Source organism: Sphaeramia orbicularis, chromosome 20, assembly GCF_902148855.1.
Source record: "Sphaeramia orbicularis chromosome 20, fSphaOr1.1, whole genome shotgun sequence".
Taxonomy (NCBI): domain Eukaryota; kingdom Metazoa; phylum Chordata; class Actinopteri; order Kurtiformes; family Apogonidae; genus Sphaeramia; species Sphaeramia orbicularis.
Window position 1 is genome coordinate 41,682,561 of NC_043976.1, and position 21,922 is coordinate 41,704,482.

Sequence of the window (21,922 nt, forward strand, 5' to 3'; positions counted from 1 at the left end):
ACACACACACACACAACAGGCCAAAGAGAGGACCCACATGTACAGTCAGGTGGGTTCACACACACACACACACACACACACACAACAGGCCAAAGAGAGGACCGACATGTACAGTCAGGTGGGTTTTCACACACACACACACACACACACACAACAGGCCAAAGAGAGGACCCACATGTACAGTCAGGTGGGTTCACACACACACATACACACACACACAACAGGCCAAAGAGAGGACCCACATGTACAGTCAGGTGGGTTCACACACACACACACACACACACACACACACACACAACAGGCCAAAGAGAGGACCCACATGTACAGTCAGGTGGGTTCACACACACACACACACACACACAACAGGCCAAGAGAGGACCCACATGTACAGTCAGGTGGGTTCACACACACACACACACACACACACACAACAGGCCAAAGAGAGGACCCACATGTACAGTCAGGTGGGTTCACACACACACACACACACACACACACACACAACAGGCCAAAGAGAGGACCCACATGTACAGTCAGGTGGGTTCACACACACACACACACACACACACACAACAGGCCAAAGAGAGGACCCACATGTACAGTCAGGTGGGTTCACACACACACACACACACAACAGGCCAAAGAGAGGACCCACATGTACAGTCAGGTGGGTTCACACACACACACACACACACACACAACAGGCCAAAGAGAGGACCCACATGTACAGTCAGGTGGGTTCACACACCCACACACACACACACACACAACAGGCCAAAGAGAGGACCCACATGTACATTCAGGTGGGTTCACACACACACCACACACACACACACACACACACAACAGGCCAAAGAGAGGACCCACATGTACAGTCAGGTGGGTTCACACACACACACACACACACACACACACACACACACACACACACAACAGGCCAAAGAGAGGACCCACATGTACAGTCAGGTGGGTTCACACACACACACACACACACACACACACACACACACAACAGGCCAAAGAGAGGACCCACATGTACAGTCAGGTGGGTTCACACACACACATACACACACACAACAGGCCAAAGAGAGGACCCACATGTACAGTCAGGTGGGTTCACACACACACATACACACACACAACAGGCCAAAGAGAGGACCCACATGTACAGTCAGGTGGGTTCACACACACACACACACACACACAACAGGCCAAAGAGAGGACCCACATGTACAGTCAGGTGGGTTCACACACACACACACACACACACACACACACACAACAGGCCAAAGAGAGGACCCACATGTACAGTCAGGTGGGTTCACACACACACACACACACACACAACAGGCCAAAGAGAGGACCCACATGTACAGTCAGGTGGGTTCACACACACACACACACACACACACACACACACACACAACAGGCCAAAGAGAGGACCCACATGTACAGTCAGGTGGGTTCACACACACACACACACAACAGGCCAAAGAGAGGACCCACATGTACAGTCAGGTGGGTTCACACACACACACCAACAGGCCAAAGAGAGGACCCACATGTACAGTCAGGTGGGTTCACACACACACACACACACACACCAACAGGCCAAAGAGAGGACCCACATGTACAGTCAGGTGGGTTCACACACACACACACACACACACACACACACAACAGGCCAAAGAGAGGACCCACATGTACAGTCAGGTGGGTTCACACACACACACACACACACACACAACAGGCCAAAGAGAGGACCCACATGTACAGTCAGGTGGGTTCACACACACACACACACACACACACACACACACACAACAGGCCAAAGAGAGGACCCACATGTACAGTCAGGTGGGTTCACACACACACATACACACACACACACAACAGGCCAAAGAGAGGACCCACATGTACAGTCAGGTGGGTTCACACACTCCTGCTTCTCTGAACTTATCTCAACTCCTCCTCCTCCTCTTGTTCCTCTTCTTCAACCTTCTCCTCCTCTTCCTTCTCCTTCTCCTTCTCCTTCTCCTTCTCCTTCTCCTCCTCCTCTTCTTTCCTCATCTTCCACCTCTTCCTCCTCCACCTCCTCCTCTCTCCTCTGCTTCCTCCTCCTCCTCTTCCTCTTCCTCCTCCTCTTCTTCCACCTTCTCTTCCTCCTCCTCCTCTTCCTCCTCTTCTTCCTCCTCCTCTTCCTCCTCCTCCTCTTCCTCCTCTTCTTCTTCCTCCTCCTCTTCCTCCTTCTCCTCCTCTTCTTCCTCCTCCTCTTCCTCCTCCTCCTCTTCCTCCTCTTCTTCTTCTTCCTCCTCTTCCTCCTCCTCCTCTTCCTCCTCTTCTTCCTCCTCCTCTTCCTCCTCCTCCTCTTCCTCCTCTTCTTCTTCCTCCTCTTCTTCTTCCTCCTCTTCCTCCTCCTCCTCTTCCTCCTCTTCTTCCTCCTCCTCTTCCTCCTCCTCCTCTTCCTCCTCTTCTTCTTCCTCCTCCTCTTCCTCCTCCTCCTCTTCCTCCTCTTCTTCCTCCTCCTCTTCCTCCTCCTCCTCTTCCTCCTCTTCTTCTTCTTCCTCCTCTTCCTCCTCCTCCTCCTCCTCCTCTTCCTCCTCTTCCTCCTCCTCCTCTTCCTCCTCTTCTTCTTCCTCCTCTTCTTCTTCCTCCTCTTCCTCCTCCTCCTCTTCCTCCTCTTCTTCCTCCTCCTCTTCCTCCTCCTCCTCCTCCTCCTCTTCCTCCTCCTCCTCTTCCTCCTCTTCTTCCTCCTCCTCCTCTTCCTCCTCTTCTTCCTCCTCCTCTTCCTCCTCCTCCTCCTCCCTCCTCCTCTTCCTCCTCTTCCTCCTCCTCCTCTTCCTCCTCTTCTTCTTCTTCCTCCCTACAGGCCAAATACAAAGAGGCGTCCAAACAGCAGACATCTTCGTCTCTGTACCATCGACTACCTGAGACTCTGGAGACTCAACACGCTAAAGAGGCATCGCAGCTGCAGAGTCAGGTGAGCACACACCTAAAAACCACCTACACACACACACACACACACACACACACACACACACACGCACACACACACACACACACACACACCAGGAAAACCCACTTACAAACACACACACACACACCAGGAAAACCCACTTACAAACACACACACACACTAGGGTTGGGAATCTTAGTTGTAAGGCCGATACGATACACATCTTGATACAGCATCTCCGATCTGATATATTAAAGATACGTGTGTGGCATCTTACGATGTGATACAATACGATTCACACCCATATCACCATACAGAGCGATTAAGCACATTCTGATTGAACACATTCATTCTGGTAAAAAAAAAAAATGCAGTGCAGTTCAGTGAGTTTGATCATTTATTTATCAAATAAGAACATGACTTTTTACAAAGTGTCTTTAGTTCAGTTTCAGAACATGTGCCTCACATTCAGTCAGGTGAAAAAGTTAGGACTTTGTTTCCAGAGTCATTTCTCTGTTTCTCACACTCAACTTCTTGCTCCCACATTGAATCCATTTTTAATGTAATGTATTTGTAATGTAGGTAATACAGAAAAAAAGATTCTGTCACTTTAAGAGACACCTGCGCAAGGTATTCTGGGATATGCTGTTAGATATGTATGTGACTGTCTAAGGAAGTATCTGTGGTATGTACTGCAGTATTCAATGCAGTTGATCTAGTATAAAAGTACACGTTCATAAACCACATGTGTTCACCTCCTTCTATGTCTTCAGATTCACATACAGACGTTACAGTATTCATCGGTGGTGCTCGAGCCACAGTGCATGTGCGGAGCTCAGACTGTTAGTGTACAGTGTACACATCTGCGAATCCACAGCACATGTTAACGTGGGTCTGAAGAAAAGAAACACTCACTCAAATAAATAGTAACACTTTTAAATGAGAGTAAAAATATATTCTATTGAATGGATCGAATTTTATCGATACAAACATTCAATAACCGATGGATCGCAATATCATTCCAAACTTTTCATTCACTCGCAGCTTCTCTACTGGTGCACACGCATGTTGGCGTATCGATGCGTATCGGACAATCTTCCCATCCCTAACACACACACACACACACACACACACACACACACACACACACACACACACACACACACACACTGAATGTCTGCTGGTCTAAATCCCAGTGTTGTGAAGCGCTGTTTGTTGCTGTTCTCCTTCCTCAGAACCGCTGACTGTCAACATGTTCTTGTTTGTTCGGTTCTTGTTCCGTAGACGTTGTATAAAGAGGCTGTGAAGAAGGACCTGCCCTGTCCGGTTTACCACCAGCTTCCAGACACCCTGGAGACCCAGCTCGCCCGAGACCTCACCGACATGCAGAGCCAAGTAAGAACTGCTTCAGGGGGTTGTCGTGGGTTGTCATGGAAACGTGTTGCCGTGACGTGGACCTCCCTGTTTTTCCCGCCTACGTTTGCAGATTAAGTACAGGGAGGACGGGAGGCGGAGTCTGTCTCAGAGCTTCTACTCGCAGCTTCCTCAAACCTCGGAGACTCAGTTCGTCAAATCGGTGTCGGAGCTGCAGAGCGAGGTGAGTCGACTTGACGCAGGGGGCGGGGCTTCATCATCAGCCTTCAGAAGCTCCGCCCCCTGCCACTGTTACCCCTTCTAGTTCAGCGTGTTAGCATTAGCCACACTCGCCGTCCTCCGCTTCATCTCGTCTTCTTTTTCCTCGTCTTCCTCTTTGCTTCATTTTTTTGTCTCCTCTTCATTGTCTTCTTCGTCACCTTTGGCTCAGTCTCTGCCTTTGTCTCCTCCTCTTCATCATCTCATCTTCCTCTTCTTCGTCTCATCCTCTGTCCTCTCTTTATCTCGTCTTCATCTCCTTCTTCATGTCATCTTCCTCGCCTTGTATAATCCTCTACTTCATCCTTTTCTGTCTTCGTCTCATCTTCTTCGTCATCTCATCTTCTTCCCAGTGTTTCCTCTACAAACTGGTCCTGGGACTCAGCTCACCAAAAAAGACTGAGTAGTCCTTCTGTGTTTTTTGTTGGGTCCCACTGCTATACTATTGAGTCCCGAAACAAAACTTTAATTTTAAAAAGGACGTTGTTTGTTTCATCACCTTCATTTTCCATATCAGATCATTCACAGTGTCACACATACACTCCATTGTACACAAACGAAGTGAAACAGTCATATTTTCCTGAACTGTGTAATGAAATAATGTAAATATTCAGGAAGAATGATGATTTTAGAACATGTTAGGGTGATCTGATACAGACTGGTCAGTGATGGCACTCCTGGTGAGAGACAGACCAATCCCAACAGTGGCATGTGGAGTGACTTTGTTCTTAAAAGCTCTTTTCTATGTCACTATTTGAGAAGCCAGAGACTTACTCAACACAATTTGACCTGTTTTTCAGATTAAGTATAAGAAAAGTGGGAGGCAGGAGGCCGGCAGCTGTCTGTACTCTGTCATGGCGGAAACGCTGGACACACAACACGCCAGACAGGCGTCGCAGATCCAAAGCCAGGTACTGACATGGACACGGACCTCCAAGAACTGTATACACTATATGGACAAAAGTATGTGGACACGCTGAATTCAGGCGTTTCTTTTCTAATAGGGGTCTGGGATACAAAACAATAATGATTAACGTCAGAATAGAGTTTTATATTGGGATAAATATCATTGCATTGGTTAGTTTTGTTTAACCTATAAAGACCCAGTGGTACTTTTGTGTCACTTCCCAAATGAATTTTTTTCTATATTTAACCTTTCTTAAGTGATTTATCACCATTTATTGTAATATTATCCTCTTTTCATTTATTTTGAGTTTTTCAACATAAACCATATATTTTCCTATATTTAACTTACTGATCATGTAGATTTAAAGGTTAGTATATCAAAACAGAGAAAACTGAAGAAAAAGTGACTTTTTTAGCAAGATATATCATTAACTGAATGTCAAAACCAGTGTGTCCATCCACTGTCGTTGATCCAACTCCATGGGTTTTACTGGTGAATCAATGTTGTTGATGATGGTGTTTCCACGGTAACTGCAGAGCCTCTGAACGTTCAAATGGGTCATATCTGTTATGATCCGCGCCGGTGTTGACCGCCGGCTCCTCCCTCTCCTCATTACAGATCATATTCACCTGCGGGGCGACGTGCGGCTGCAGCTCATTAGCTGTTAGCTATTTAAGGCTTGGGGCTGCAGTCGCACATCGCTGGTCCATTGCATCTCCTTCACCCATGCCATAGCCCAGACATTAAGCCATCTCAGGACTCTTGACACAGGTTTTTGTTTATTCTGTTTTTTTTTTTTATGTTAATGAATTCTTTGTTTTTCCCTTCAGCGCCATGCATGTGAGTCCTCTGTTTTCCACTGTTGTGACAATACCTGATGACCATGAAAACATGACAAACTGTATTTTACACCAATTATTTACATGTATTGACAGGATTAGTGGATCAACAGGTATAAAACAGTTTACATTAGTAGATGGTTTTGGTTGTCTGTGGCTCTTTGGGTCTTTATGGGTTAAATTGTTATCTTTGTTTCCAGAATGCCTCAGATGGTTTTGACTTCATTTCTCTCAACATTGTTTTTTTTTTTTTTTCATCCATGACTAGGATTTTAAGTGTTGTACCTCTAAATTTCTAACATATTTTCATGCTCTGACTGTAAATAATAATTTTCTACCACAACTAACCATCGACTTTCTTCACATCTCACTGGGGAAGAAAAATCTCCCATTAAACTTCGAGGAAATATTGATGTTTCTTACAGCTGTAGCCATGATGTGTCCCAATATTTTTGTCCAGATAGTTTATAAACATCAATATTTCCTTAAAGTTTAAGGGTACATTTTTCTTGCTGTATGTCTGAGGCATTTTGGAAGCAAAGATACCAATTTAAACCAAACACTGGAATTCAACATGTCCCAATACTTTTGTCCATATAGTCATAGTCATAGTTTATTTATAATGCTTTTTAAAACAGTAGAAGAAGAGAGAAATAACACAATTTGACTGAAAAAGGCTCAGGCAGAAGCAAAGCTTGTTAATGCGTGCCTACTAGTACATGGTGTCAAGTAGAAAAGAAAAAAAAATATATATACATACATACATATATAATTCTTTTTTATAATTACAGCCATAACTCAAATATAGATGCACATGATGCTTTTTTGAACATAAATTAAGGACATTAGTTTTACATTAGCATTAGGTATTTAACTTCTGGGACTTTCAGGCAGAATATGAGTACGTATGTGTCCAAATGCAGCCTGTGTCCATGCTGTCGTCCCTGCAGGTGAAGTACAAGGAGGACATGCAGAAGGATTTGTCGTCCACGTTGTTCTCCAGCCTTCCTCAAACCCTCCAGACTGAACGGGCCAAGGAGGTGATGGAGCTGCAGAGCCAGGTGAGATCCAATCGACCACCGTCACCAGCAACCCACAGGTGTTACCGGCTCTGAACACCAGGCACATGCTCAGTCAGATGTCTTTGAACCCGTAGTAGATGATTGGGTCTCCAGCCACACATTTATACATCCACCATCAAATTAGCATAACTCCTGAAACTGTCTATTGGTATATGGATGGATGGATGGAGGGATGGAGGGATGGAGGGTTGGATGGATGGATGGATGGATGGACGGACGGACGGACGGATGGACAGACAGACGGATGGATGGATGGACAGACAAACAGACAGATATGTGGATGGATGGATGGATGGATGGATGGATGGATGGATGGATGGACGGATGGATGGACAGACAGACGGATGGATGGACGGACAAACAGACAGATATGTGGATGGATGGATGGATGGATGGATGGATGGATGGACGGATGGATGGATGGACAGATGAACGGATGGACAGATAGACGGATGGATGGATGGATGGATGGATGGACAGACGAACAGACAGATGTGTGGATGGATGGACGGATGGATGGATGGTTGGATGGATGGACGGACGGACGGATGGACGGACAGACAGACGGATGGATGGATGGATGGATGGATGGATGGATGGATGGACGGACAAACAGACAGATATGTGGATGGATGGATGGATGGACGGATGGATGTACGGATGGATGGATGGACAGATAGACGGATGGATGGATAGATGGATGGATGGATGGACAGACGGACGAACAGACAGATGTGTGGATGGATGGACGGATGGACAGATGGATGGATGGATGGATGGATGGCTGGATGGATGGATGGATGGACGGACGAACAGACAGATGTGTGGATGGATGGACGGATGGACGGATGGATGGCTGGATGGATGGTTGGATGGATGAACGGACAAATGGGAAGTTGGATGGACAGATGGACGGATGAATGTACGGGTGGATGGATGGACAGACAGATCGATGTGTGGACGGATGGACAGACAGATGGATGGATGGACGGACAGACAGACGGATGGATGGATGAACGGATAAATGGGAAGTTGGATGGACAGATGGACGGATGAATGTACGGATGGATGGATGGACAGACAGATAGATAGATGTGTGGACGGACGGATGGACGGATGTACTTCATTGATCCCAAACTGACATGACACACACAAGAGTAAACACACTATACATATTCTTCTTCTTCTTCTTCTTCTTCTTGTTCTCCTTCTTCTAAACACAGGCCTGGACAGTACACTCAGTCCTACCTACTGGTCCTTTCAGGCTGTTTAGCCCACATCTGAACATGTGTTGGTGTCCTTCTTCTGTCAGCTGTCCACGTATGTTTTTCAGGTGAAATATAAAGACGGATGTAAACCCAAAGCACCGCCGCTGTACCACCTCCTGCCCGAGACGGCCGACACGCACTTCGCCAAACACATGTCGGAGATGCAGAGCGAGGTGCAGATTCTTCACTCCAGCACATGTTGGTTTCATGTTCTCAGTCTTCTGCCTGGTAATATTTGTTCTGTTTTCAGTCCAAGTACAAGAAGGACAAAGAGGATCTGCCCAACACTCTGTACTCACTGATGCCAGAGACTCTGCAGACGCAGTTTATTAAAGACATGGCAGAGACTCACAGCGAGGTCAGACACTGGTTTAACACTGGTTTAATACTGGTTGAACACTGGTTTAAGACTGGTTTAATACTGGTTTAATACCGGTTTAACACTAGTTTAACACTGGTTTAATACTGGTTTAATACTGGTTAAACACTGGTTTAACACTGGTTTAATACTGGTTTAACACTGGTTTAAGACTGGTTTAATACCGGTTTAACACTGGTTTAACACTGGTTTAATACTGGTTTAACACTGGTTTAATACTGGTTAAACACTGGTTTAACACTAGTTTAATACTGGTTTAACACTGGTTTAAGACTGGTTTAATACCGGTTTAACACTGGTTTAACACTGGTTTAATACTGGTTTAACACTGGTTTAATACTGGTTAAACACTGGTTTAACACTGGTTTAATACCAGTTTAATACCGGTTTAACACTAGTTTAAGACTGGTTTAATACCGGTTTAACACTGGTTTAATACTGGTTTAATACCGGTTTAACACTGGTTTAACACTGGTTTAATACTGGTTTAACACTGGTTTAAGACTGGTTTAATACCGGTTTAACACTGGTTTAACACTGGTTTAACACTGGTTTAACACTGGTTTAATACTGGTTAAACACTGGTTTAACACTGGTTTAATACCAGTTTAATACCGGTTTAACACTAGTTTAATACTGGTTTAACACTGTTTTAACACTGGTTTAATACTGGTTTAATACCAGTTTAATACTGGTTTAACACTGGTTTAAGACTGGTTTAATACCAGTTTAATACTGGTTTAACAGTAGTTTAATACTGGTTTAATACTGGTTTAACACTGGTTTAACACTGGTTTAATACTGGTTAAACACTGGTTTAACACTGGTTTAATACCAGTTTAATACCGGTTTAACACTAGTTTAATACTGGTTTAACACTGGTTTAACACTGGTTTAATACTGGTTTAATACCAGTTTAATACTGGTTTAACACTGGTTTAACACTGGTTTAAGACTGGTTTAATACCAGTTTAATACTGGTTTAACACTAGTTTAATACTGGTTTAATACTGGTTTAACACTGGTTTAACACTGGTTTAATACTGGTTAAACACTGCTTTAACACTGGTTTAATACCAGTTTAATACCGGTTTAACACTAGTTTAATACTGGTTTAATACTGGTTTAACACTGGTTTAACACTGGTTTAATACTGGTTAAACACTGCTTTAACACTGGTTTAATACCAGTTTAATACCGGTTTAACACTGGTTTAACACTGGTTTAATACTGGTTTAACACTGGTTTAATACTGGTTTAAGACTGGTTTAACACTGGTTTATAACTGGTTTAACACTGGTTTAAGACTGGTTTAACACTGGTTTAAGACTGGTTTAACACCGGTTTAACACTGGTTTAATACTGGTTTAACACTGGTTTAATACTGGTTTAACACCGGTTTAACCCTGGTTTAATACTGGTTCAAGACTGGTTTAATACTGGTTTAACAGTGGTTTAACACTGGTTTAATACTGGTTTAACACTAGTTTAAGACTGGTTTAATACTGGTTTAACACTGGTTTAAGACTGGTTTATAACTGGTTTAATACTGGTTTAAGACTAGTTTAACACTTGTTTAAGACTGGTTTATAACTGGTTTAACACTGGTTTAACACTGGTTTAACACCGGTTTAACACTGATTTAATACTGGTTTAACACTGTTTTAATACTGGTTTAAGACTGGTTTAAGACTGGTTTATAACTGGTTTAACACTGGTTTAACAGTGGTTTAACGCTGGTTTAATACTGGTTTAACACTGGTTTAATACTGGTTCCTTCCCTCCATCCCTCCTTCCTTCCTTCCTTCCCTCCTTCTTTCCTTCCTTCCTTCCTCCCTCCTTCCTTCCTTCATTCCTTCTTCCCTTCCTTCTCTCCTTCCTTCCCTGCTTCCTTCTTCCCTTCCTTCTTTCCTTCCTTCCCTCCCTCCCTCCTTCCTTCCTTCCTTCCTTCTTCCCTTCCTTCTTTCCTTCCTTCCTTCCTTCCTTCCTTCCTTCATTCCTTCTTCCCTTCCTTCTCTCCTTCCTTCCCTGCTTCCTTCCTTCCCTGCTTCCTTCCTTCCTTCTTCCCTTCCTTCTTTCCTTCCTTCCCTCCCTCCCTCCTTCCTTCCTTCTTCCCTTCCTTCTTTCCTTCCTTCCCTCCTTCCTTCCTTCCTTCCTTCCCTCCCTCCCTCCCTCCCTCCCTCCCTCCTTCCTTCCTTCCTTCCTTCCCTCCCTCCCTCCTTCCTTCCTTCCTTCCTTCCCTCCCTCCCTCCCTCCTTCCTTCCTTCCAGTCCTAACAGACTTGGTCCTTTAACAGATAAGTGCGTCTGGGTTGAACTCCTCACACTCACAGTGCGTCTCTTCACCTCTCACTGACCACACCCCCTGGGTTTCCTTGGCGATATGACATCAGCCTCATATCTTTTCACTTAAAGCTGTCTTGTCATTGGTCAGCTGCTCCAGCCAATGGGCTTCAGGCTGATAAGACCGGTCCGAGGACATTTAGCGTGCTTTAGACGCTGAAGTCGTGTCTGTGTGTGTGTTGTGCGTCAGGTGAGGTATAAGCAGCAGCAGCAGACGGCGCTTTACTCCAAACTGCCTGAAACTCTGGACACCAAACACGCCAAAGAAGTGACTGAACTGCAGAGTGAAGTGAGTCACACCCATCCCATCCTTTAACCATCTTTTCTGTCCTCATGTCCGTACTGTCCAAATGACTTCCTGATTGTTTGTCGTCGACAGAAAAAGTACAAAGACGAGGGGAGGAAGGAGAGGACGTCGTGTCTTTACTCTCAGCTTCCCGACACCTCGGAGACCCAGTTTGTGCGGGAGTTGACTGAGATGCAGAGCCAGGTACACACCATGAGCATCACACCACACGGAAGTGTCGAACAGATGAGTTAAAGCCAGCTCATACCTCTGCCTGAACGTTTTCAGTTTTCATTTGAAGTCCTTCTGAACTGGGTTCTACGTCCCTGGAATTATTGTCCTTTTTTCCTCATTTGTTAGTGGTTTTTTTTTTTGTAAATGGACCAGTTTTAAGGGTTTTTGTCCTGTTCATGTGCTTTTGCTGCTGCGCTGCAGTTTCCCAGTTATGGATCAATATCCGTCTGTCCACCTGTCCATCCATCTGTCCTTTTATCCATTCATTCATTCATTCATCCGTCTGTCCATCTGTCCCTCTATCCATCCGTTCATCCATCCATCCATCCATCCATTCATTCATTCATCCATCCATCTGTTCATTCATTCATCCATCCATCCATTCATCCATCCATCCATCCATTCATCCATCCATCCGTTCATTCAGACATCTGTCCATCCAACTTCCCATTTGTCCGTCCATCCATCCATCCATCCATCCATCCGTTCATTCATCCATCCATTTATCCATCCATCTGTCCGTCCAACTTCCCATTTATCCATCCATCTATCCATCCATCCATCCATCCATCCATCCATCCATCTATCCATCCATCCATCCTTCCATTCATTCACACATCCGTTCATTCGTACATCCATCCGTCCGTTCATCCATCCATCCATCCGTCTATCTGTCCATCCATCCATCCATCCATCCATCCATCCATCCATCCATCCATCCATCCATCCATTCATTCATTCGTCCATCCATCCATCCATCCATCCATCCATTCATCCATCCATCCATCCATTCATCCATCCATCCGTTCATTCAGACATCTGTCCATCCAACTTCCCATTTGTCCGTCCATCCATCCATCCATCCATCCATCCGTTCATTCATCCATCCATTTATCCATCCATCTGTCCGTCCAACTTCCCATTTATCCATCCATCTATCCATCCATCCATCCATCCATCCATCCATCTATCCATCCATCCATCCTTCCATTCATTCACACATCCGTTCATTCGTACATCCATCCGTCCGTTCATCCATCCATCCATCCGTCTATCTGTCCATCCATCCATCCATCCATCCATCCATCCATCCATCCATCCATCCATCCATCCATCCATCCATCCATTCATTCATTCGTCCATCCATCCATCCATCCATCCATCCATCCGTTCATCCATCCATCCATCCATCCATCCAGGTCTTTGTAAACAACACCAAACATGTTGTTGTTGGTTTCAGAACAAATACAAGGAGAGTGGGAAGAAGAGTCAGAGCATCAGCGTTTACTCCCAGCTCCCAGAAACCAACGAAACCCAGTTCGCCAAAAGTGTGTCTGAAATCCAGAGTGAGGTACAGTAAACAATGCAACACACTCCAACGACTTAGCATTTGCTTTAGATGAGTTCATTTATAGTGAAAACTTAAAATGTTCATGTTTAACTGTGATTGGTTGTAGACTCCTAAGTGGACCATAGGGTTAAGAACCGAACAAAACTGAAGAAAATTAAGCTAAAAACTAAAGAAAGGAATTGTGATGTAAAAAAACAAGAGTATGGTTCATATTTGGTTCTAAATGTGTTTAGGATGTTTTTATACTCACGTTTTGTCTCTTCCACAATATTATTCTCCTCCCCTACATAATTTATTACAATTACATGCACATTTCCAATTATGCAAATGAGGTGATGACATCATTTAGCAACTTCTGGCGACTTTTAGTTCTGACAATAGGTACTTTCTTTACTGAGGAGTTGGCAACACTGAAAATACTATAATTATTGTGTTTCCTGTTTTCTCAGTGGAATACGACGTGATGTAAATATGATCAACTGCTCTTTATTTTCTAGACCAAATACAAAGACGCTGGTAAAAAGGAGGCGTCCGTCTGTCTGTACTCGAAGCTGCCGGAGACTCTGGACACGCTGCACGCAAAAGAGGCTTCAGAGCTCCAGAGTCAGGTGAGTGTCCGGACAGAAACCGTCGTGTAAAATTTACGACTGTAAGTGGGAGACATCTGTGGTCTCTTTGACAGTCTTCTCCTGTTGTATTTACGTCCGTACTCCCATCTATGTAGCGGAACTTTGTCGAGTAACAGTCACACAGAGCCAGAGACAAAGTCAGAGATCGAGCAGAATTCGAGCTGCATAAAAGTGTTTTTTCATACACAAAATAAACACTGAGTTGACGTCTGCAGAAACAACTAACTTTTTCGCTCTGGGAGACCACTTTTAAATCATCAAAAGTAGGTTGGGTTTAGCTACAAACCACACCCCTTTTTCATCATATTTTGAACATTAATCTAGTCACGTCGGAAACCCCACTTTTCAGCTTGTCCCCGATAGGGTGAGTTTTTTTTGGTGTCGGAATGAATCTACTGCATCTCCTTTGCTCTAATAGCCAGTGAATACATGATTTTTTTTTCCCCTCCCGTCCTGTGCTCCTGCCCCCCCCCCCCCCCCCCCCCCCCCCCACCCAGGTTGAGAACCACTGGTATATAGATTAGGTTGGTTGACGTAATAACCATAATCCCATAAAGAAAATTCCAATAAAATACATCAGACTTTGTACGAAAAAAATTGTTTAAAATATTATTAGCAGCCAGTAAAAAGGCTATTACCAAAAAATGGTGCAGATTAGAACCGCCTACAACTAACGACTGGCTACAAATAGTGAATGGAATATTTGAGTTGGAGATTCTGACCCACAGATTGAGGACTAAAGAAGAGCAGTGTCATGACAAACGGAAGAAACGGACAATTTTCATTTCAACGTCACATTACTAAACCCAATTGTTAGTCACAAAAGTTTTTTTATGGTCAATGTATGTTTGTTTTGTATTGTACAGAAATCAAACAATAAAAAAAGAAAAGAAAAGAAATACATTAGACTTAAAAAAAAAAAAAAAAGCAATTCTGTTTTTTTTTTATGGATGTTTAGATCTTTATGGGTTAAAAACTGGATCTTTTTGTTTCTTTTTTCATTCATCTTTGTTCCTTTTCCTTATTTTGTTATCAGTTAACCAACAGGCATTAAACATTTTAATTCAGTAGATGATTTTGTTCACCAGTGGCTGTTTGGGTCTTTGAGGGTTAAAAACTCCATGGACATCAGTTACCAGTTACCTTTTACTGTCACTGTCAACAGTGAGTTTGAGCTCCAGGAAGTTCTACCAGTCTGTCATTTGTCATCATTTAAGGTGGAATACTCATCCTTCACAGCCTCGTTTTTGGCTGAAATAAGCTGAAAACTCATCATCAGATCAGGTTGAAAAGGCTGCGTTCCGTGTGTTTTTGCGTCTTTGTGCAGGTGAAGTATAAACAGGACGGTAAGAAGGACGTGGGCGGCTCTTTGTACCACCATCTGCCTGAGACCACAGAGACACATCAGGCCAAAGAGCTCCAGGACATTTACAGCCAGGTGAGCAACAAACACGCCGAGGTCAGAGCGTGACCGCCGGGCGTCAGGACGCGACGTTTGTAAAGACATCCATGTGTTTTTTTAAATCTCAGGTGAAGTACAAAGAAGAAGGTAAAAAGAGCGTCGGTAAGGCCTTGTACTCGCTCCTCCCTGAGACGGCAGAGACACAGTTCGCCAAACACATTTCAGAAATACAGAGTGAGGTGAGGACCCTGAACGCCTCATTATAGAAGCAACAACTGAACACGAATGCATTTAACGCATCTGTTCCGTGTTGTTTTCAGTCCAAGTACAAGAAGGACAAAGAGGATCTGCCCAACACTCTGTACTCACTGATGCCAGAGACTCTGCAGACGCAGTTTGTTAAAGACATGGCAGAGACTCACAGCGAGGTCAGACACTGGTTTAACACTGGTTTAATACTGATTTAAGACTGGTTTAACACCTGTTTAACACTGGTTTAACACCTGTTTAACACTGGTTTAATACTGGTTTCACACTGGTTTCACACTGGTTTCACACTGGTTTAATACTGTTTAACACTGGTTTAACACTGGTTTAACATTGGTTTAACATTGGTTTAATACGGGTTTATCACTGGTTTAACATTGGTTTAATACTGGTTTAACACTGGTTTAATACCAGCTTAATATTGGTTTAATAGTGTTTTATACTGGTTTAATACTGTTGTAATGTTGGTTTAATACTGTATTAATACCGGTTTAATATTGGTTTGTACTGGTTTAATACTGGTTTAACATTGGTTTAATACTGGTTTAACACTGTTTTAATATTGGTTTAAGACTGGCTTAATACTGGTTTAACACCGGTTTAACACCAGTTTAATCCTGGTTTAAAACTGGTTTAATACTGGTTTAACACTGGTCTAATACTGGTTTAACACTGGTTTAATACTGGTTTAATACCAGGTTAATAGTGGTTTAATACCAGTTTAATATTGGTTTAATACTGGCTTAATACTGGTTTAATGCTAGTTTAATATTGGTTTAATACTGGTTTAATACCAGTTTAATATTGGTTTAATACTGGTTTATTACCAGTTTAATATTGGTTTAATACCAGTTTAATATGTGTTTAATACTGGTTTAATACCAGTTTAATATTGGTTTAATACCAGTTTAATATTGGTTTAATACTGGTTTAATACCGGTTTAATATTGGTTTAATACTGGTTTAATACCAGTTTAATATTGGTTTAATACTGGTTTAATACTGGTTTAATACCAGTTTAATACTGGTTTAATACCAGTTTAATATTGGTTTAATACTGGTTTAATACCAGTTTAATATCGGTTTAATACTGGTTTAATACCAGTTTAATATTGGTTTAATACTGGTTTAATACCAGTTTAATATCGGTTTAATACTGGTTTAATACCAGTTTCATACCAGTCATCAGTTTTACAGAGAAAGGATGAAAACAATCCAAACACTTGGACTTGGTTGGGGTTCCACCAGTGTTTAAGAGCAGACACAGGCTGTGGTTCAGGTTGTGTGTTTTTTCACACAACACCAGCAACAGATAAAACCAGCGCTGTGGTCTATTCCAGTCCCTTTATCACAGTCGGGTTCACAGTGACCAGGGCCTCTTTGTCGCACAGATAAAGCACAGTCACATGTTTTAAGAGGCTCTTCCATACTTTATTTTAAAGAGAAGAATTTTGTTTAAGATGAAAACAAACTGGTTCTGGTCGGTTTCACTGCAGGTTTTAGTCCCAGTTGTGTGGAGTTTTAATCTGACACTTCATCATTCATGGTTACAATCAATTAATCTTCTTTTTTTTTTTTTTTGCAGATCAAGTACAAAGAGGCAGGAAAGAAGGAGTCGTCCTCCTCTCTTTACCATCATTTGCCACAAACACTGGAAACACAGCACGTTAAAGAAGTGACAGAACTTCAGAGCGACGTACGTCCATCATTTATACAAACCAAGACATAACACATGAACCTGGAAACAAGACACAACACTCCAGACTTTATTCAGCTGAATTATGTAACTACAGTATTCACTGGGGGGCAAAAATACCGTCATTTCCAGACTATAAGCCACTACTTTTTTCACACACTTTGAACCCTGCCGCTTAAACAATGATGCGGCTAGTTTATGTTTTATGGACTAACGAGCTTCATGCCGCCAATACATTTAGGCTCGTCACACCAGACCAATAAAATTACCCAACAGGTCGCAGTGGTCCAATGAAACTGTTCGGATCACCGTAAATCAAACGCACACACACTAAGTTCTTCAGATCAGTCATTGTGCGCGTCATGCACACACCCTCATCATGGAAAACACATGAAGAAATGTATATGAGGCAAATTTCAACTTAAAAGGCGGTCAATCTGGCTGTCGAAGAAGGAAATAGAGCTGCTGCACGTAAGCTCGGCATCAGTAAATCGATGGTGAGATGTTGGAGACGGCAGCGTGAAGAACTGACTCAATGCAAAAAGACGACATGTTTAGTGGGTGTGGCTTATATTCAGGTGTGTTCAGTAGTCCGGAAATTATAGTATGTGGACATGTTGAATTCAGGTGTTTGTTTTCTAACGGGTCTGGGATCCAAAACAATAATGGCTAATGTCAGAACAGAGTTTTATATAAGGAAGTAAGTTCTTCACATCTCACTTAGGAAGAACTAACTTCAAGGAAATGCTAATGTTTTTTTGTTCTTTTTTTTAAAATCTCAAATCCTCATGACAGCTGTAGACATGATGTGTCCCAATATTTCTGTCCATATAGTTTATAAACATCAATATTTCCTTCAAGTTTAATGGTAGATTTTTCTTCCTCAGTCAGATGTGATGAAAGTAGATGGTTAGTTGTGGTAGAAGATTATTATTTACAGTCAGAGCAGGAAAAATGTTTTGGAGATTTAGAGGAAGAATATTTGAAGTCACAGCCACTTATTTAAAAAAATAAATTTAAAACTATGTTGAGAGAAATTCAGTCCAGACCATTTCTGAGGCATTTTAGAAACAAAGATAACAATTTAAACCAAACTAACCAATGCACTGATATTTGTCCCATAATATAAAACTCTGTTCTGACATTAGTCATTATTGTTTTGGATCCCAGACCCCTGTTAGAAAACAAACACCTGGATGCAACGTGTCCACATACTTTTGTCCATATACTTGAAAATGTAAGGGTAATGTGAGTGAATGTTGCTTCAACGTGAGTCTCGTCTGAAGCAGTGGCTGTTTTCCTTCAGGTCAAATACAAGGAGAGTGGGAGGAAGTCCATGTCGTCCAGTTTGTACGCCCAGCTGCCGCAGACGGCCGAGACGCAGCTGGCCGCCAAGGTGTCCGAGCTGCAGAGCGAGGTCAGCGCGTGTACGATGAGGTCCGATCAGGAGTCGGCCCCGCCCTCTTTCCTCCAAATTGACACCGTTTTCGTCTTTTCCAGAGTAAATACAGGGAGGACGGGATCAGGAGTCTGTCTGGGAGCTTCTACTCTCAGCTCCCACAAACCGCACACACTCAGTTTGCCAAGGCGGTCTCAGAACTGCAGAGTGAGGTGAGAAATGGGGGCAAAGCATCATGGGAGCCGTAGTAAATTTAATGATGCAAATATACAGACTTGGCATTTTGTTCTATTGAGAACTGCAGCGGCTCCAGACACTCCTCTTAACCCTTAGATGCATAAATGGGTCAAAAATGAGCCGGTGAGGTTGTTTTATTACAATATCTTTGTAAAGAAAAGTTGTCGTTATTTCATGTTCCAGGTATTCCTCAAAAAACATGTTACTGACATCATGCTATTTAAATTTTTTACTTACCGTTTATAGACTTTTTTTTTTGTGTCTGTATTTGTCTCTCTATTTGTTCTTTGATTGCCATTTAGTATTAACTCCGTATCTGTTTACCCGTTTGATGTATGTTTGTCCCTTGGCTGTTTATTGTAAAGCATCTTTGAGTACTTAGAAAAGCGCTGTATAAAACCGATGTATTATTATTATTAGATTTGATGAAATTGTAGTTTTTGTGTTTCTACTCCAAACTTCCATAAGTGAGTCAAAATGACCCGCATTCATTTACAGCAGAATTACATCTGAACTTTTGACTCATTCTCCATTCATTCATTCATTCCTTCATTCATTCATTCATTCTGCAGCGAGACCAAAGGACTCACTCATTCACAAAATAGATGCTGACATTGTTCTATTGCTGTTATCTACTATATATTATTTACTATATATGCTTTACTTTTCAAATTTTCAAAATATTAAAAAAAACTATTTGAAATTGTTGCAAATATTAAAAACTGAAAAATAAAAATATTTCAAAAATGAAATCACTCTTTTTTTGGACCAAAATATAATACAAATGATTATTTTTAACATGACAGAAGTGTCATAAAAATACATTGATTTTAACAGGGGTCGTGCATCTAAGGGTTAAACCTTTTTGAGGTTGATCATAAAACAAAACTTAACGTGTGCACACTTGAAAACCCTCAGCCTTCAGTCCATGGCTATTGTTTTGCACATACAGATGTGCCGGATGACCCCCCCCCCCCCTCCCCAGTCTGTCCCCACTCTGAACCTCAGTACATAATTCTAGAAGTAGACAGACCTGTAAAGGGCTGGGTGTCATGACCACTTTCCTTAATCAATTCCATTTGGATTCATAAGGTTCTGAATCAATTAATCATGATTCGATTTGATCTGATATTGATTCGATTCAGTATTAATTGATTGATTCAGATTCATTTAGTGATACCAAAGTGTTCCCCACCCTTCCCCACCCGCCAGAACCACCACAAGTGAGACTGAGTTGCCCCGTCTCCCCCAGGGGCTCACGAGATGGAGCCAGTGTGCCTCACCTGTTGTGTTCGCTGTAAAACCGGAAACTGTCGAATTTTCAAAATATTATGATTTCATCTCATAAAAGTACGACTTTATTCTCGTTACATAGGGAGTTTTTTTAAAAGTACGACTTTATTCTCATTATATAATGACTTTATTCTCGAAATATAATAACTTTATTCTTGTAGTGACAAGCGTTTTTATTTTCTTATGTGGCACTAATACGCTGTCAAACATTTGGACCAGATCTTATGAATGTTTTCTTTTTCAACTTTGAGGGAAAAAGAAATCTTCTCCATAACATAAATCTCATAAACAGTTCCAATCCATTCATCTACTTTTAACCATTTCCTGGTAATAAATACATCTTACTTACTTTTATTGACTTGCATTTTCACATGGGATGAATCTGCTGCATCTCCTTTGCACTAATAGCCAGTGAGTACGTGATTTTTTTTCCCTCCCATCCTGTGCTCCTGCGTCGGCGGTACCCGGGTCAGGTACTCACGGTCCTGCTCTGAAAAATCGATCTCATCTACTATTACTCGATCACGCAAAATGAAAATGAAATCGATCTAAGGTTGTTGTAGTTTTTTAACCCAGCCCTAGACCTGCATGGAGAGGATGTGTCGATAAAGCCGAGACAGTCAAAGTGGCTCCCCTCACCTTATCATTGTTGTTGACTATCTGCTCCCCCCCCCCGGTTGAAAACCACTGGTACATGCCAAAGTTTTTGCACATACATGGACAGACAGACGGACGACCATCTGATGACAATACCCTGAGGGTCAAAACTCTAAATGGACCTCCTGTCAGGGTGTTTGTCTGCTCTGAAAACCCTTTCTAAGACTTTTATATCTACAGATTATTATCACATATTGTGGAGTTGATCAAGATTTAACGTATATCTTTCACAAGTGGATGTGGACACTGAATAGGACTTTTAGTAGAGTTCTGATGTCTGACAGCGACACTTATTATGTAATGTTTGCTCAGTTCGACACCACAGCGGATCTGTAATCAACCAGTCAGATGTGACTGAAGTCTGGACTTTCAGCTTTAATGCAGTGGCTTTAACTGAAATACTGCATTAACCGTTTAGTAACCGACAGCCCTAACATCCGGCTAATGTCGTTCTTTTAAGACCAAGTACAAGGAGGCGAGTCGGAAGGAGGCCAGCAGCAGTTTGTACCACCAGCTTCCAGAAACCCTGGAGACGCTTCACGCCAAAGAGGTCACCGAGCTGCAGAGCGAGGTAGAGTACGGCACGTTTACAGATAACACATGAGCAGCCCAAGAACGCCTGTGTAAAACCACAAGAAAAAAAAGAACTTAATATTTATGAGAAAAAAAAAAAAAACCTGAAATTCGGTGAGATTGTAGTTGAAAATTTAAAACACAGTAATATCCCATCAGAGAGCGAACTTTAATTGATTGTCATTCCAACATTTATTTCAATATAAAGTAGCTCCTTGAATTGGATAATCCCTTATGGTCCAACTTAAGAAAAAAATGAATTTAAAAGTAAAAATGTGGGTCATTTAGCAACACTGATCTGTCAGATTGTGTCTAAAATGTCCCAGCAGAGAGATTTCGAATACCGTGTTTTGACCCATGTGAGAAAAAGTAAAAAATGTAGGAGATTTAAGTCATACATTTAGAAAAAATCAAGCTTCACAAATTAAGGAGGAAATTCTCTGACATTAAAGTTGTAAAAGTTGTGTTTACAGTCATAATTCATTTGATTAAA

General features: G+C 42.4%; 1 protein-coding gene across 1 annotated transcript in view; it reads left to right on the forward strand.

Annotated features, from left to right (window-relative positions):
- Positions 1-21,922, forward strand: part of LOC115411287 (nebulin) — a 218,846-nt gene that overhangs the window by 161,729 nt on the left and 35,195 nt on the right. Inside the window, exons 58-75 of the mRNA XM_030123363.1 lie at positions 2,870-2,980; positions 4,241-4,351; positions 4,443-4,553; positions 5,389-5,499; positions 7,285-7,395; positions 8,750-8,857; positions 8,935-9,042; positions 11,596-11,694; positions 11,785-11,895; positions 13,166-13,276; positions 13,774-13,884; positions 15,233-15,343; positions 15,436-15,546; positions 15,628-15,735; positions 17,160-17,270; positions 18,577-18,687; positions 18,771-18,881; positions 21,317-21,427. Of these exons, the coding sequence (XP_029979223.1) occupies positions 2,870-2,980; positions 4,241-4,351; positions 4,443-4,553; positions 5,389-5,499; positions 7,285-7,395; positions 8,750-8,857; positions 8,935-9,042; positions 11,596-11,694; positions 11,785-11,895; positions 13,166-13,276; positions 13,774-13,884; positions 15,233-15,343; positions 15,436-15,546; positions 15,628-15,735; positions 17,160-17,270; positions 18,577-18,687; positions 18,771-18,881; positions 21,317-21,427 (1,977 nt within the window). The remainder of the gene's footprint in view (positions 1-2,869; positions 2,981-4,240; positions 4,352-4,442; positions 4,554-5,388; positions 5,500-7,284; positions 7,396-8,749; positions 8,858-8,934; positions 9,043-11,595; positions 11,695-11,784; positions 11,896-13,165; positions 13,277-13,773; positions 13,885-15,232; positions 15,344-15,435; positions 15,547-15,627; positions 15,736-17,159; positions 17,271-18,576; positions 18,688-18,770; positions 18,882-21,316; positions 21,428-21,922) is intronic.